The 16,761-nt window shown below is 37.2% G+C and overlaps 1 protein-coding gene across 1 annotated transcript in view; it reads left to right on the top strand.

Moving 5' to 3' along the window:
* CDH8 (cadherin 8) overlaps nucleotides 1-16,761 on the top strand; it is a 475,466-nt gene that overhangs the window by 295,272 nt on the left and 163,433 nt on the right. The window contains exon 7 of the mRNA XM_027842077.1: nucleotides 12,023-12,159. Coding sequence (XP_027697878.1) covers nucleotides 12,023-12,159 — 137 coding nt within the window. The remainder of the gene's footprint in view (nucleotides 1-12,022; nucleotides 12,160-16,761) is intronic.

The following is a 16,761-nucleotide window of genomic DNA, read 5'->3' as shown; positions in this document are numbered from 1 at the left end:
GGCCGTGGAGTCAGGAGGACCTGAGTTTAAATGCTGCCTCAGATACATAACACTCACTAGCTGTGTGACTCTGGACAAGTCACTTAACCCCAATTGCCTTAAAAAAAAAAAGGATTGTATCCTTGCTTTAATAGAACAGAATTGTGCAACACTATTATAAAATTGCCATTGAGTTCTTTGTTAAAAACCAGGCATTACTTAGGGTCCTCTGAAGGAGTGCAATGTTATAAACTGCTTTATTTTTTAAAATATTTATTATTTTAACTATCTTTTTTCAAAAAATGTTAAGTTCTAGATTTTCTCTTTCCCTTCCCCACCCACTGAGAAGGCAAAATTATATATCAATTATACATGTGAAATCATACAAAACGTATTTCCATATTGCCATATCACAAAAAAAAGCAAAAAAACAATTAAAGAAAGCGAGAAATTTATACTTCAATTTGCACTTAGAATTTATCAGTTCTCTCCCTGGAGGTAGATAGCAATTTTTATCACGGGTCTTTTGGAATTGCTTTAGATCTCTGTATTGATCAGAGTAGTCAAGTCTTTTACAGTCGATCATTATTATGACATTGCTGTTACTGTGCACAATGATCTGGTTCTTCTCACTTCATTTTGCTCCAGTTTGTATAGGTCTTGCCATTTTTTTGTTTCTTTGTTTTTTCCCCTAAAACCACTCCCTCATCATTTCTTAGAGCAAAATAGTACTTCAACCCAATCATATGCCACAACTTGTTCAGCCATTCCCCACTTGATAAACATTCCCTCAATTTACAATTCTTTGCCATCACAAAAACAAGTTATAAATGTTTTTGCATACATAGGTCTTTTTCCCTTTTTTTTTTTTAAACTTCCTTGGGGTATAGACCTAGTAGTGATATTTCTGGGTAAAAGGGTATGCACAGTTTTATAGCCTTTTGGGCATAGTTTCACAGTATTCTCCAGAATGTTTAGCAAATTCACTACTCCACCAATAATTCATTAATCTAACTATTTTCCCTCATTCCCTCCAGCATTTGTCATTCCTGATAGGTGTGAGTTGTTTTAATTTGCATTTCTCTAATCAATAGCGCTTTAGAGCATTTTTTTGTATGATTATAGATAGCTCTCTTTCCTTCTTATGAAAACTGCTTATTCATATCTTTTGACCATTTATCAGTTGGGGAATGACTTTTATTTTTATAAATTTCACTCAGTTCCCTATATATTTAAGATGGGAGGGCTTTATTAGAGAAACTGGCTACAAAATGGTTTGATATTACTTTATTGTCTATTGTACCTTTCAGCAAAATGTAATTTACCTGATTATCTCTTTCAATTAGGACTAATTTTGCTTTTGCTTTGTCTGAGATAAGGATTGCCACACCTGCCCTATTCACTTCAACTGATGCAGCTCTTCATTTCAACTTTGTATGTGTTTTTCTGTCCCAAATGTGTCTCTTGTGTATACATTGTTGGTTTCTAGTTTCCAACCCATTCTGTTGCCCCTTCCATTCTATGGATTAACTCATCTCATTCACATTGACAGTTATGACACTGTGTATTTCCCTCCATCCCATTTTCCTTTCTTTATCCTCTCTCTTTTTGTACTGCCCTTTTCAAAAGTCTCTTTTCCTTTTGACCACTGCCATGTCCAAACTGCCCTCCTTCTAACCATCCTCTCCACCCTGATACATCTTAACCCTTTCCCTGTTATTTCTCTATTGGCTGAGATAAAGTTCTATACCCAAATGAGTGTGTGTACATGTATATATATATATATGTATATATATATATACACACATATATATATGTACACACACACATATATGATGAATATATATATATATATATATTCTTCTCTTTATGAACCAATTCTGATAAGAGTGAGGTTCAAGTATTGCCTGCCACTCCCATTTCTTCCTCCAGTATAAAAAGCTCTACTATAAAAGCTTCTTTACAAGGCAGTGAGGTGGTACAGTGAATAGAGTGCCAGGCCTCAGACACTTACTAGCTGTATGACCCTGGGCAGGTCACTTAACCTTGTTTGCCCAGTTTCCTCTTCAATGAGCTGAAGAAGGAAATGGAAAATCATTCCAGTATCTTTGACAAGAAAACTCCAATTGGGATTGCAAAAAGTTGGATATGATTGAAATGACAGAACAAAAAAAGCTCTTCCTTTCATGTCTCCCTTATGTGAGAAAAATGTGTCTTCTCCCTGTATATCCTTCTCCCTTCTCTCTGTACATCCTTCTTTCTCATCACTATATTCCTTTTTTGGAGATAATCCCAGCATAATGGACATATACCTGTGCCCTCTGACTATAGCAATTCCTTCTATCTGCTCTAATAATAGTAAAGTTCCTACAAGTTAAATGTAACATCTTCCCATACAGGAATATAAATAGTTTAACTTCATTGAGGCCCTTATGCTTACTGTTTCATGTTTACATTTTTATGCTTCTCTTGAGTCTTCTGTTTCAATGTCAGATTTTTTATTCAGCTCTGATCTTTTCATCAGAAATGCTTGGAAGTCCTTTATTTCATTAAATATCTACTTGTCCCCCTGAACAATTATACTCAATTTTCCTGGCTAGGTTATTCTTGGTTGTAATCCTAGGTCCTTTTTCTTCTGGAATATCATATTCCAAGTCCTCCACTGTTTTGATGTGAAAGCTGCTAAATCTTGTGTGATCCTAGCTGTGGCTCCATATTTGAATTTTTTTTTTCCTAGCTGCTTGCTATATGTTCTCTTTGACCTGTGAGCTTGGAATTTGGTTATAATATTCCTGGGAGTTTTAGTTTTGGGATCTCTTTCAGGTAGTGATCAGTGAATTCTTTCAATTTCTATTTCACTCTCTAGATCTAAGATATCAGGGCTGCTTTTCTTGATAATTTCTTGAAATATGATGTCTAAGTTCTTTTTTTTTTCAATCATGGCTTTAAGGTAGTACAATAATTCTTAAGGTAACTCTCCTTGATTTATTTTTCAGATCAGTTGTTTTTCTAATGAGATCTTTCACATTTTCTTCTATTTTTTGATTCTTTCTTTTAAAGTCTCATGGCTTCTACTTGCCCAATTCTAATTTTTAAGAAATGATTTTCTTTCTTTTCTTCTGTGCCTTTTTACCCTTTTGTTTGTTTGTTTGTTCTTAGAGGCAATTGGGGTTAAGTGACTTGCCCAGAGTCACACAGCTAATAAGTGTCTAAGGCCGAATTTGAACCTAGGTCCTCCGACTCCAGGCCCAGGACTGTCCACTGCACCACCTAGCTTCCCCAAGAAATGATTTTCTTCAGTGAGCTTTTGTACCTCTTTTTCCATTTGGCCAATTCTGCTTTTTAAGTAGTTCTTTTCTTCGGTGAATATTTGTGTCTCTTTTAACATTAGACCGATTCTGTTTTGAAGGTGATTTTTTTTCATAATTTTTTGTACCTCCTTTACCAAGTTGCTAATTTTCTTTTCATAATTTTCGTGCATTACTCTCATTTCTTTTCCCAATTTTTTCCTCTACTACTCATCTCTTTAACTCTTCTAGGAACTCTTGCTGGGCTTAGTTTTAATGAGCATTTTTCTTTGAGACTTTGCTTGTAGCTATTGTCGCAGTGTTGTATTCTTCTAAGTTTAGATCTTGGTCTTTCCTGCCAGCAGCTTTTTGTGGTCAAGTTCCTTCTTGTTGTTGTTATTGTTTACTCATTTTCCCAGCCTCTTTCTTCACTTTGTACTTTATGTTAAAATTGGGCTCTGCTCACCTGGGGGTGGTAAGGTATTGCATCCAGCTTCAAGCTGTTTTCAGAGCTAGTTTTGGGGGTCTGCACGTTTTTGTTGGTTCTAAGGAATTTATCCTGGAAGAAATGTGGTTACTGCTTTCTTGGTCTGCACGCTGGTCTTTACTCAGGAAGGCTCCTGTTCCTATGCAGCTGCAAGTGCTATTGCTCTTCTTGTCCCTATAACTGTGACCAGGGCCCCTGATCCCTTCTGACTGATCACAAGTGCTCTTCTCTGTCCTCGCCACGAAGAACTGCTTATGGGCAATAGAGTTGCCCAAAAGTGCAAGCTGCATCTAGTGCCAGCAAAGGGCTCCCTGTAATCTCTTTCTGACCTGTTGTCTGACCCTTTTGGTGTGCCTCAGCTGAGAGTTCCCAAAGCTGCTGGTGTTGCTGCTGTCATGGCCGCCTCCAAGGTCCACCACTGGCTGGTGTTTCTGCCTTGCTCTACATCTATGCCCCCCCCCCACCCCCCGTATGACAGACCTCTCCTGCAGACCTTCTAAGTTGTCTTACATTGGAAAAAGCCTCCCACTGACCCTTGGTTGGCTCTGCCACTCTAAAATTTGATTTAAAGCAATATTTTAAAATTATTTTGAGAGGAATGTTGTGAAAGTTCAGCTGGGTCCTGGCCTGTACTCTTATAAACTGCCTTCTTGTGTTGAAGGTATTAACTATGAATTATTTAAAATCTGTAAAGTTGCTGTTTAGTGAATAAAGAACTGGGTTTTGTATAAGACCTGGGGTCAAATCTTGCTTCTGCTTACTAGATGTGGGACCCTGAGAAAGTCACTTAACTTCTGTTTGTTTCTGGAAATTCTTACCACTTATTTACTAAGTTGCAAAAGGACTGAAATGTACCTCTTTGGATAAAGCTCTCATGTTGACAGATTGCAAATCTGTCATTTATTTTTGTAGTGAGAGTCTTTATACATAGCCAAGTGTACAGGGTAGCTTTAGGGTAAACATATATCTCTAAACAAGATACCAACACTTAGATAGACCCTTTCACGTGTTAATTTCACAGCACCTTGGAGGGATTTACAAAGTACATTTGAAAAATCCATGTGATTTGCATGGCCTGCAGTCTAAGTTGTTCCCTATAGTTTGACACAGGCCATGTATTAAGTGAAAAAAAACATGGTGTAAATTATGGGAAAATACAAATTATGCAAATGTGAATATTGGATTTCAGTGAATACCACAAACCCTGCAATTCAGCTTTTTAAAGAATCTTGTCAACCTTAGTGGACATTTTCTAGTAGTGCAAGGGTTGCTTTGAGTGCATTAATATTTAATATAATCAAAGAAGTCCCTTTTCTCCATGTATAATTTGCAGAGGCAACATGGTATAATAGATTGTGAGGTCAGTCTAGGAGTCAGAAAAATCTGTGTTCAAGTTGCATCTGAGACACACTGTCCAGGTGGCCAAGGGAAACCCATTTAAGTATTAAATGCTTCAGGCTACTCTTTAAAACTGCAGTGACAAAATGCTGAACCTAGAACCCAAAAGATTCTTACCAGCTGTGTGACCCCAAGCATGGGAATTAACCCCTCTAAGATTCAGTTTTCTCATCTGCAAAATGGGGAAAACTAATAACATATTTCACAGGGTTGTGAGGATCAAATGAGATTATACCTGTAAAATGTTATATACATATTATTACTACTACAAATTAAAGATGATTTGCAGATCTTCACCAGCATGGATGAGGTTTTCACTTCAGGTTTACAGATGAAATAAAGTGTTAACAGTCATCATTGATTAATCTTACCATGTGCCTGCATTGTGGTAGATACTGAGAATACAAAGAAAGGAAAAAGTAGTTCTTGGCCCCAGGGACCTACTAATGGGGGTAGATGACAGGAAAGCAACTATGCACATGTATACATACATGCATGTGTGCATAATATAAATGGGATGTAATTTCAGAGAGATGAAACCTCCCAAGTAGACTTGGGAGGGGGTGAACATAGGAAAGGCCTTTTATAAAAGATGAGATCTGAGTTGAGTCTTGAAGGAAATCAGGAAAGCAAGTAGGCAGAGGTGAGGAGGAATAGCGTTCCAGAAATGGGGGACAGCCAGTGAAATGATGTAGAGTCCGGCATGGAATGTTGTATGGGATGAACATGAAGAAAACCAATGTCCCAGACCATAGAATATGCGTAAGGGAATGAAGGGACCAGGTTGTTTAGGAGAAAGCTTTAAATTCCAAACAAAATTTTATATTCAATATTGAAGTTAATTGGGAGCCACTGGCATTTATTGAATGTTAGAGTGGTGGAGTCAATGGCAATAATCTCCAAGTGTGAAATGACAATAATAGATGACGCTTCTTGTTTACAAACACTTAACCTAGCTTATGAGATCTGATCCTTGAATAACCCTGAGAAAAGTATAGCAGGTTTGATGATCCTTGTGATATATATATATAGGAAACTGGGCCTCTGAAAGAGGAAGGACAAGGTCATGTAGGTATTAAGTTGGAGAACTGAAACGCCATTCATGCTGAACCCTGCTAACAACATTCAGGGCTCTTTTCACTAGATTACATAAGACCTCTTGTTTACTACTTTATTAATCATTCTAGGGGAGGGGAGAAGAAAAGACTTTCTGTGGAATATTGACTGCAATCTCTTCTCCAATTCTGGATGCTGTGCTATATTCCACAGTTATTAACACAAGGGTTATGAGGCACGACCTTGTGTGCAATTTCTACAAGCAACTAAGGACTTTTCCAAACAGTTGAGTTAGACTTTAAGCTGAATTTTAAAAGGACTGCTCTTTCCTTCAAGTTCATTCTGTTTTATAATCTAGTACTATTATGACATCCTTACCTCTGATCTTACAAAAGGACTGTATTTATAGCTGAATTTATAAATTCTTATGACTCAGCCTATAAAATCTGTCATGAATCGGTACTTGAAAAATTAGAAAAATATACCTGTCTCTGTTAAAACCATGGAGGGGCAATTAAAACCAATATGTTGTGTCCCTTCCCTACTTGTTTATATATTTAAATCGCCTCTCTGTCAAGGAAATGCTAAAATTTCATTGAATTGGTGATGATGAGGTTATATAAACAGTTTTTTTTTTATCTGTAAAGACTGATATCACAGGATTATTGTAAGACTCAGTGATAACTATTTCAAGAATCCACGGTTTTATGTTGCAGATACTATAGTATTGGCCAACTATATACATCAATAATATTGACAACTTAAGTGAGAAGTACCATCCACACTAATCCTATAGAAATGTACTCCTTTAAATTTATCTATGGCAAAATCTAGAAAAATAAGCCTAGGATGTTCTGGTAAGCTTTCTGACTTGAGAGCACCTACCAGGTCTCATATTCAGCTAGATTTGCATGTGAGAACTCTGAGCACCCTCCACAACATGGTGAGACATTGGAATAGATCATTACAGAGGAAATATTCTTACAAATAATAATGATGATAATTATAATAGCTCATATGTATGCTATACTTTAAACTTACAAAGTGCTTTCCTCACAGCAATCCTGTGAGGGAAACAGTATATGTTTAATTGCCATTTTAAAAATCTAAACACTGAGGGTAAGTATGATTAAGTATGGTCACACAAAGTGCAAGTACAAGCCAGGGTCAAATAAAACACTTTGTAAACTGTAAACCATGATGCAAATATAAGTCATTTCCCCCCCTTTCTTTGTATCTCTACTGCTTAGTACAATGTCTGAGATATTTATTGTTGTCGTTCAGTCTTTGTTACCCAACTTTCTATGATCCCATTTGATGTTTTCTTGGCAGAGATGCTGGAATTGGTTTGCCATTTCCTTCTCCAGCTCATTTTACAGATGAGGAAACTGAAGCAAATAGGGTTAAGTGACTTGCCCAGGGTCATATAGCTAGTAAGCTTCTGGGGCCAGATTTGAGCTCAGGAAGATGGATCTTTCTGACTCTAGGCCCTGAACTCCATTTGCTACCCCACCTGGCTGCCCTCTACCCGGCATATAGTAGGTACTTAATAAATACTTCTTGATGACTTATTATTAGCCCCATTATCTCATTCCTCTAATCTCCAATGCAGCAATTCAGCTCTGGCTCAGTGAGCATTTCGTAGGGTTGACCACAACAGACACAGTCCCCAGCATGCTGCTTTCTACTCCTCTTGATTCTATATTGACTCTATGCTCTTCCTTCCCCACTTATCATCCCCTTGACCCATCGTCATCCCACCTTTAACTCTGGACATAGTTATCTAATCAACTATATAATTCCTAGAGAAGTTATGGTAATAAATTACTCATGGTTTTCAGTCACTAGCCCTGAGACCTCTCAGATAAAACGTCTCCTTGACCTTCATTTCCTTCTACATGTTGCCTCTGCTAAATAGAATCAAAGCTCTTCCAAGACACGGACTCTTTTTCTTTTTTTTGTATTTGTACCCACAATTCTTGGTACAATGCTGAGCACAGAGTATTCACTGAATAAATGTTTTTTTGTTGATCCACATAATAATAATTATTATTATTATTACATTATTATAATTAATTGTAATTAATAAAAATATCATTATTATATAAGAGGCAATATGGTGAAATGAAAGGACATTAGACTTAGAGTGAGAAGATGAGGTTCTCTTTTTATTTTTTTTTTTTGTGATTACTTACGTAGGTGACAACCTCTCTGGACTCCCAGTTTCCTCATCTATAAAATGCTTCACTGACTACCTTGTGGGACTTTCATAAGGAAAGCACTTTGTAAACCTTAATAATGAGCATCAGTATCATCCTCATCCTTACAGGGAAGTGCTTTGGAAGCTTTAAAGGGACAGGAGCTGGACCTGGGACAGGGGGAAATCATTGATGAGAAAACTCCCTTTACTAAAGAAAATCAGCACCTTCTCTGCACATTAGAGTCTCAGACAGTTGCCTGGGGCACTGAGAGCAAACTACTTGCCCCAGATCACATGATCAATATATGTCAGAGTTTGAACTAAACCCAGGTTTTCCTGTCTCTATAGCTGTTCTTCATTCACTACTTTACACCGACTCTCTGTCATCATAAAAGGCATATAAATGTGAGGTGTTGCTGTTGCTGCTGTTTTAACATTTTGTCCACATTATGTCTTTGAAGCCAGACATTTCTAGATAGGCACTGACTGTCACCAAAATAAATATTCAAACAAAGAGACATAGAGACAGATACAGATAGATAGAAAATAGATAATAAGTACAAAGATAGATGATAAATACAAAGATAGAGAGATAGATGATAGGTAAAAAGATAGATAATGGGTACAAAGATAGATAATAAGTACAAAGGTAGATAGATGATAGGTACATAGATACATGTTAAGTATAAACATAAAGAAATAGGTATATGAAGGTACAAAGATAGAGGATAGGTACAAAGACAGATAATAGGCACAAAGGTAAATAGATGATAGGTAGATAGGTAGATAGATAGAATAATGGATTATTTAGAGGAAATCATAGTTAATAATATTTCTTAATATAATGTTATGGATTTAAAATTAATATACAGCACTTCTAATTCCATCCTTAGGTCCTTATAGCGTTTGGGAAATTGCCTTCCGTGTGTGTGCATATCTATGCCCATGTGTATGTATACATGCGTCTTGTTCTCTTTATGATATCAGCACTGCAGCAAAAAAATAAAAAAAAAATCATCAGATTCCAAAGTTGGCTGGCAGTTGTATTAATGATGCATGAGATGGGAAAGAATAGCTGATCCTCCACACCTATCTTTGCTCTGCAGTAGTCACCTTCAGTGCCGTACTAATGTATGCTTTGTCAGGAAAACATACAGATCTGTTGCCTAGCCCTCCCCAGGAACAGTGTCTGTCCTAACAAGTTGCCATTCTGTTGAGAAAAGTCATTCCTCCTCCTTTCTCTAGAAGACAAGTAATTTAAGCTGAAATTATTCATAATTCATCCCATCATGCTTAGGAATTGCTAAGCACACTGTAAATGCATCTCTTTATTGACTTGAGTTCCCAAGGAAAAAAAAAAAACCTTTATATACTTCCATATAACTTCTCAGTGGGATTGTGTAAACTTCTGCAAGTGCTGTTGCAAATCAGTGTCTGAGCTGTCTCAATGGCTAAACTGTCAACAAATTGGGAAGTTTAATTTCTCAGTTACATTTTCTTATGAAGGAGTGCATTAGTAAGTAACTTCCTGAAAATAACACCTCAGAAAAATTCACCAAAAGATTGTGTGCCTACAACGGGGCAATGCTGTGATATGGTGGCCAAAAATAATTAAACCATCTTAGGTGCATTAAGGTAAGGGAGGAAGGAAAGAAAGAAAAAGAGAAGGAAGGGAGAAAGGAACAAAGGAAGGGAGGGAGAAAGAAAGGAAGAAAAGAAGGAAGGAAGGGAGGGAGGGTGTGAAAGAGAAGGGGGGAAAAAAGGAGGGAGGAAAGGAGAAAAGAAAGGAGAGGAAAGAGGAGAGGGAGAAAAGAAGGAAACAAGCATGGAAAAAATGCCTACTATGTGCCAGGCATGGTGCTAAGCTCTTTATAAGTATTACCTTATTTAATCCTCACAAAGACACATCCATCCAACCCACATTTGTTAAGTTCCTACTATGTATAAGGCACTATGTTAGATTCTCTGGATACAAGATAAACAAAAGTCCTCTAGTGACTCTTGTTATTTTTGGGACATAACTTATACAAATATTTAAAAAATTGTTATACAAATGTATGAATGTATGTGGTCTCAGGCATAACACATATATCTATCTCTATATATCTTGATAATTTGAGGAAGAGAAAACACTTGTACTTGTGAGATCAGCGGAAAAAATACCAAACAGGAGCTATTATATGATGTGAGACTTGAAAAATGCTAAGGGTTCTATGAGGTGAAGATGTGCAGGGAGTGTATTCTATAGTTTATGTAGAGAGGACAGAGGCTGGTAATGAAATACTGATTTTAGGGACTAGTAAGTAACCTAGTTTGGTTCCAATGTAGAGTGTGGGAAGAACAATGGTGAGAAAAATCTAGAAAGGTGGTCTGGAGCTAGACTAGGAAGGGTTTTAAATGTCAAGTTGAAGAATTTGTTGTTTTGTCCCAGAGACAAAAGAGAGACACTGAGGGTTCTTAAACAGAGAGTGGCATCAGACTTTATCTTCACTTCTAGATGGTACTTTGAGAACTTGAAAGATGTTCAGATGTGTGCAACGAGCACGGGGATACGGCTAGAGTATCCCCTAAGGGCAAGATAATTGCCATCAAATATTTTAAGGATTGTCCTGTGGAAGAACAATTAGACTGTGTTAGGCTCCACAGTATGGAACCAGAAGCCATTGGGGAAGTTATGGAGAGGTAGATTTCAGAACGCTATAAAGCAAAATCTTCTAACAGTTATAGCTGTCTAAATATGTGATAGGTTGATTTGAAAGATAGTGAGTTCCTCATCTCTAGAGGTCTTCAAATAGAGTCTTGATTGTTGCTTGGTGGAGATCTTGCAGAAGTGGCTGCTATGTTCCACTAAACATCTAAATAAATTACTGATTTCTCAGAATCTGTGGTTCTGTGAACCCTCTGTACTCTGTCAAGTACATTTAACTTTCAATTAGAAAAAAATTAGTCCCATGACTGGGTTTCTAGTTAATCTGCTTAGGCATATGTAGACTGCAAATGGGGGCCCACCAGGGTACTAGATTGAGTTGGTTGCTGTTTTAGAATTGAATGATATCAATTCTTACTTTCTAAAATCTTTTACTAGTGTATGGGGAATCATTTATTACACCCTCCCCAAAGGGCCCAGGCAGAAACACATAATATATTCTGGGGAAAGGGAAGGGAAGGGAAGGCATTCTCTGATAAATAGAAGTTCTTTACCTATTTCCAGTACTGCTATCAATAATCATGAGGCCCATCCTACTTTGGGGTTGCATGCACTGTGCTACAATCATTAGCAGTTGCTAAGAAATACTATATAAGCTGTCCAATAAACTTGATGGATTGTCTAATTAACTCTTCATCAGCATCCGTTTTTAAAGATGCTACCTACTGAACCTGATGGCACTTTACGACCTTCATGTTCAGTATACAGCTAATTACTCCTTGGACAATAATTATTAAGTTTCTTAAGTCTCAGTCAGTTATTTCGTTTTATAAATGATTAGGCCACTGAGCCTCTCAATTCATTTGGTTTCATAACTATGGTTCTCAGAGGATTACTTAAAGCCTGCTACAGTATGTACAATTCATATAAACATATTTAAGTAGATTACAAAGATGTCCATTTTGTAGGTTTTCCATTGATCGGCACACTGACCTTGAGAGACAGTTCAACATTAATGCAGAAGATGGGAGGATAACATTGGCAACACCCCTCGACCGAGAGACGAGTATGTGGCACAACATAACGATCATAGCTACTGAAATTAGTAAGTGTCTGGGTTTGTCCATTCTTTTTATTCGATTTTGCCTCATTTCTGATATTGATCAAATGAAGTCAGTCCCTAGATAAGATTTCTCAGCGGACAAGGAAAGGAGGGGTTATATTCTGCCTCTATGAGAAGAAGATACATAAGAATGAAATCATAGATTCACCAAATTATCCAAGGAATGATTTAATAAAAGGTGTTCCTTTTCAAATAAATCTCTTGGTAATTGGTGCCTAGCCCCTTTCTGTGTTTTGTCTAACAACTTATAAAGGAAATGGCTTTTTGTGGGGGTCACTGAAAGTTTCATAATTAAAATTCTGTAACTAGATTGTCCGGAGTATGAGAATGAGGGAAGCATAAGATGCCTTTCTTTTAGAGGAAATACTTCCCCCTCCACCCCTCCACCCCCACACCATTCTAGGGTATATCTTATATATCTTCAGAAACAGAAAATTCTTCCATCAGCCAGAGAGCTATGCCGAAACAGTGAATCAAGCTGCCTACAGATAAAGAATAAGGTGATACTTGACACAAACGTTAATTCCTGGCTGGAAAAGGGCAAACAAGTCTCAGCACAAATCTGTAGATAAGGATGTAAATGCAGAATTAGCCATGCATGATCTAAGCCATTAAAGGAAAGAACATACAGATCAGTAACCAAAGGCAAGAGAAAGTCTAACGTGCATTTAAAATAGCTTGCAAATAGGTTTGACTTGTTTTGATTATTGATGCTATTTTATAACATCTATTTTCCCAAATCTAGAAGAAGGTCTAGGGAAATAATTTTAGGAAACTACATTGTATTGGAATTGAGTGATTATTTGTAACCCCACAAGTAACACAGCGCCCCTGAAAGGCAGGGAAATAAAGAGAATGGAGGGTGTATTCTATGAAGAACGAGTTAAAATTGCTTTCAGAGTCGCATCTCGTCGGACAAAAGGTTCAGACAAATGAAATTAAGCTAAAAAAATAGATGTTAGGAAAGTTCATCTGTTATCTCATAATGAGAACGGAGATGCTGTTCCTCATCCTCTTGTGTCAAATTCACTTAACAGAGGCTAAGATGGTTGTGCTGTAGGCATTCCCCAAGTACTTAAGCAGTAATAGATATAGTCTGCCATCACAGTAAATGTGTAAATCTCATTACTGCAACTGGGAGTTAGTTGCACATGTGTTAACAGTAGATTAGGCTTCTAAAGTTGTTACAATCCTAATGGAGCTGCTAAGGAGGTAACCCACTTTTCCTAAGCCCCCATGCACACCTTATATTACTCCTACTGTTAGTCATTTGCTCTATTTTAATTACCATTGACCTAATATGAATAAAATGACCACAATTTTAATATTATGATTTCGTTACTTATAAACATCTTCTCTTAGATGTGAGGAAAATAGGACTAGGAGACATTATGCAGGCTCCCTACCGCCATGTTCATTTTTGAAAGTGAAGTTGGACAAATAAGCAATTTTTTTAAAGTATTTATTAAACACTTCATATATGCCAGGCACTGTGCTAAACAATGACAGGGAATACAATATGAATTGCATAATCTGTGCCCTCATAAAGTTTACAGTATGGGGGAAACAAGTCATAAGTCCATGAAAATGCAATTAATGTAATATGTAATAAGGTTCAAATAGATGTCATAAATAATTAGCAATACAGCATTTCAGGAAAAGAGATCATTTCTAGCTGAAGCAACAAGGGGAAATGTGGGCTTTAAACTGGAGTTAGAAAAAGTTAGGGATTTTCCCCTACTCTGCTAAAGTCGCTATGACTGCCTATTGCCTTTGAGATAAATTATAGACTCCTTCTCTTGACATTTAAAGCCCCTGTAATATCAATCAATCAATAAACACTAAGCACCTACTATATTTCAGGCACTGTGCTAAGCACTGGGCATATAAAAAGAGGCAAAAGGCAGTTACTGCCTTCATGGAGTTTATAATCTAGTGGAGGAGATAATATGTAAACAGATATACACAAAGCAAGCTATATGCAAAAAAAAAAAAGGAAAGAATTAACAGAGGGAAAGTAATAGAATTAAGAGAATTTGGGAAGATTAAAAGATGGCTCCCATCTACCTTTCCAGCCTTAAAAAATATTTCTAGATGCTAGGCATTATCATTATCTCTTCTCTTGGAGCATGCTATATTTCAGCCAGGCTGGCCTTCTTGCTTGTCTGTGGGCTTAACCTTCTACTTGCTTCCTTTAGGTCTTTATGTAGAAGTTTTCTGTGTTATTTATTTATCTATCTATCTATCTATCTATCTATCTATCTATCTATCTATCTATTTTTTATTTATTTAATTAATTTTTTTCCCCTATGCCTGAAACATTCTCTCACTTTTGCCTCATAATCTCTGTTTTCTAGCAAAGCTTAACTCAGGTGTCATTTGATACCCAGATCTGTTTCTGTTTCTTCTATTTGTTAATACTCTCTCTGTCTTCAAATTAGACTATTCTGACTTATCAATTTTCCTGTTGCAGAATATATTCTGCCGGAAACAAAGGATTTGTGTGTGTGTGTTTGTATGTGCGTGTGTGTATACATACACATACAAACACACATATAAATATAAACTTGCATGTTTTACATATGTTTACTTGTATATATTTTTATTTTTATGTCTCCACCACATGATACAGTGCCTGGCACATGGCAGGGACCTAATAAGTGTTTGTTGAACTGCAATGAATTGTTGAATTAAGGAAAGGCCTTGTACAACTGGAGAACAGCACAAGCAAAAACACACATAAATAAGAATCAGAGACTTCTAGAATGTTGCTGCTATAAAGTACCATGCACATCATTTAGTCCAACCCTCTCCTTTTTTTGTGAGGTGATTGGGGTTTAGCGACTTGCCCAGGGTCACACAGCCAGTAAGTGTCAAGTGTCTGAGGCTAAATTTGAACTCTAGTCTTCCTGACTCCTGGGCCGGTGCTCTATCCACTTTGCCACCTAGCTGCCTCCAACCCTCTCCTTTTAAAGACAAAGAAACTGAGGTCCAAATAAGAGGGAAAGTGATTGGTTCTAAAGCCCTTACTAATTAGTGGCAGAAGCAGGATCAAAAGCAAGGTCTCCCATGCACCCAAGATAAATTCTTAGTACATAAAGAGGATCTTAGCTCCAGTGGAGGGTTTCAATATATGGATATGGTGAGAGGCAAGGCTAGCAAGACAGGCTGGAGTCTGATTGTGGAATACTTTGAATTTCAGGCTAAAGAATTTGGGTTTTATTATATAGATGGTGAGAGGCTGTGATGTCTTATAAGCAAGAGAGTTGGGTGGCCAGAGTTATCCCGTAGAAAGATTAATCTCAGAGAAGCAACAGCAATGAAATAGAATGAACATTGTGCTAGGAGCAGGTGTTATGTGTCCTAGTACCAGCTCTATTAATAATTAACTTGGGCAAGTCACTTGTTTATCTCCTCTTGGCTTCAGTTTTCTCATCTATAAAATGGGACTATAGGACCAGATTATCTTTAAGGTCTTTTCCATCTCTATGAGGCAATTCAAGTAAATAATTCTACAAATACTTATTAAATATCTCACACACCTGACTCTAGGGATTAAAAACAAACAAACAAACATGAAATAATTTCCACTCTCATGGAGATTACACAATACTTGATGGATTTTGCATGCAGACAAGTAGGTAAATTCAAAGCATCTATAAAGTATCTCAAAGTAATTTTAGAAGAGGATTCTAATAAGTGGAGAAGGGATATCAGGAAAGGCCCTATTTAGGAGATGGCAACTGAGTTGGTTTTTGGATGAATAGCTTCTGTGAGATAAGAGATGAGTGTAGTTAGGCTATGAAGAGAATGGATTAAAGGTGGGAAAGATTGAGGCAGGGAAATTATTTAGATTGTAGCAGTGAGAATAGAAAGGGAGAAACAGATAGGAGAGACATGATAAAATAAGAATCCTTACTATTTGGTGTTTGGTTGGGTCTAGATGGTTAAGGAAATGGAAGAGTCAGATATACTCCAAGATTTTGAGCCTGCGGGACTGGAATAGTGGTGGTGCCATTAACAGAAAGCAAGCTATGACTGGTCACCAGAATTAGTTTCTAAACAGGAGGCACATAATTGACCATTAAATTAAACTCCCCTGTGTTAGAGATAATGCATTACTATGGGCTACTACTGTGCATCGAACACATTATTGCAAATAATGCTTTCTTGTTAATTACTGCTAAATCTGGTAGGCAAATGCCAATTTGATAGCCCTCAAGGAATCTTTGCTCTTGGCATTGAGCCTGGATGACAGAATTATTGTTTTCATCCAAACCAGGCTACGTGGAAAGAAAGATACCACTTGTGTGAGCTAATAACTCATGGTTAGTATTCAATTCACCATGCAAACTGGGCCATGGACTTTCAAGGGAGCTGATTACCTTCTAGATACTTTCAGGATGAGATTAATCTGAAAGCAGTTGTTCCAGGAAGGTTCCTCTAACAACTTATTAACTTGTTTCCACACCCCCCCCAAGACTATCCTATGCCTTTCACACTGCACTGGAGGTAGAAGATTCACTGAGTGGATAAATTGTAGAATCCCAGAGCTCAAAGGGAGCTCAAAGGTCACGCTATTCA

The sequence above is a fragment of the Vombatus ursinus genome, unplaced genomic scaffold (assembly GCF_900497805.2).
Source record: "Vombatus ursinus unplaced genomic scaffold, bare-nosed wombat genome assembly UNPS02014864.1, whole genome shotgun sequence".
In the NCBI taxonomy this organism is placed as follows: Eukaryota; Metazoa; Chordata; class Mammalia; order Diprotodontia; family Vombatidae; genus Vombatus; species Vombatus ursinus.
Note: the sequence above shows the minus strand (reverse complement) of the source record. Positions and strands in the feature narration are given on the sequence as shown.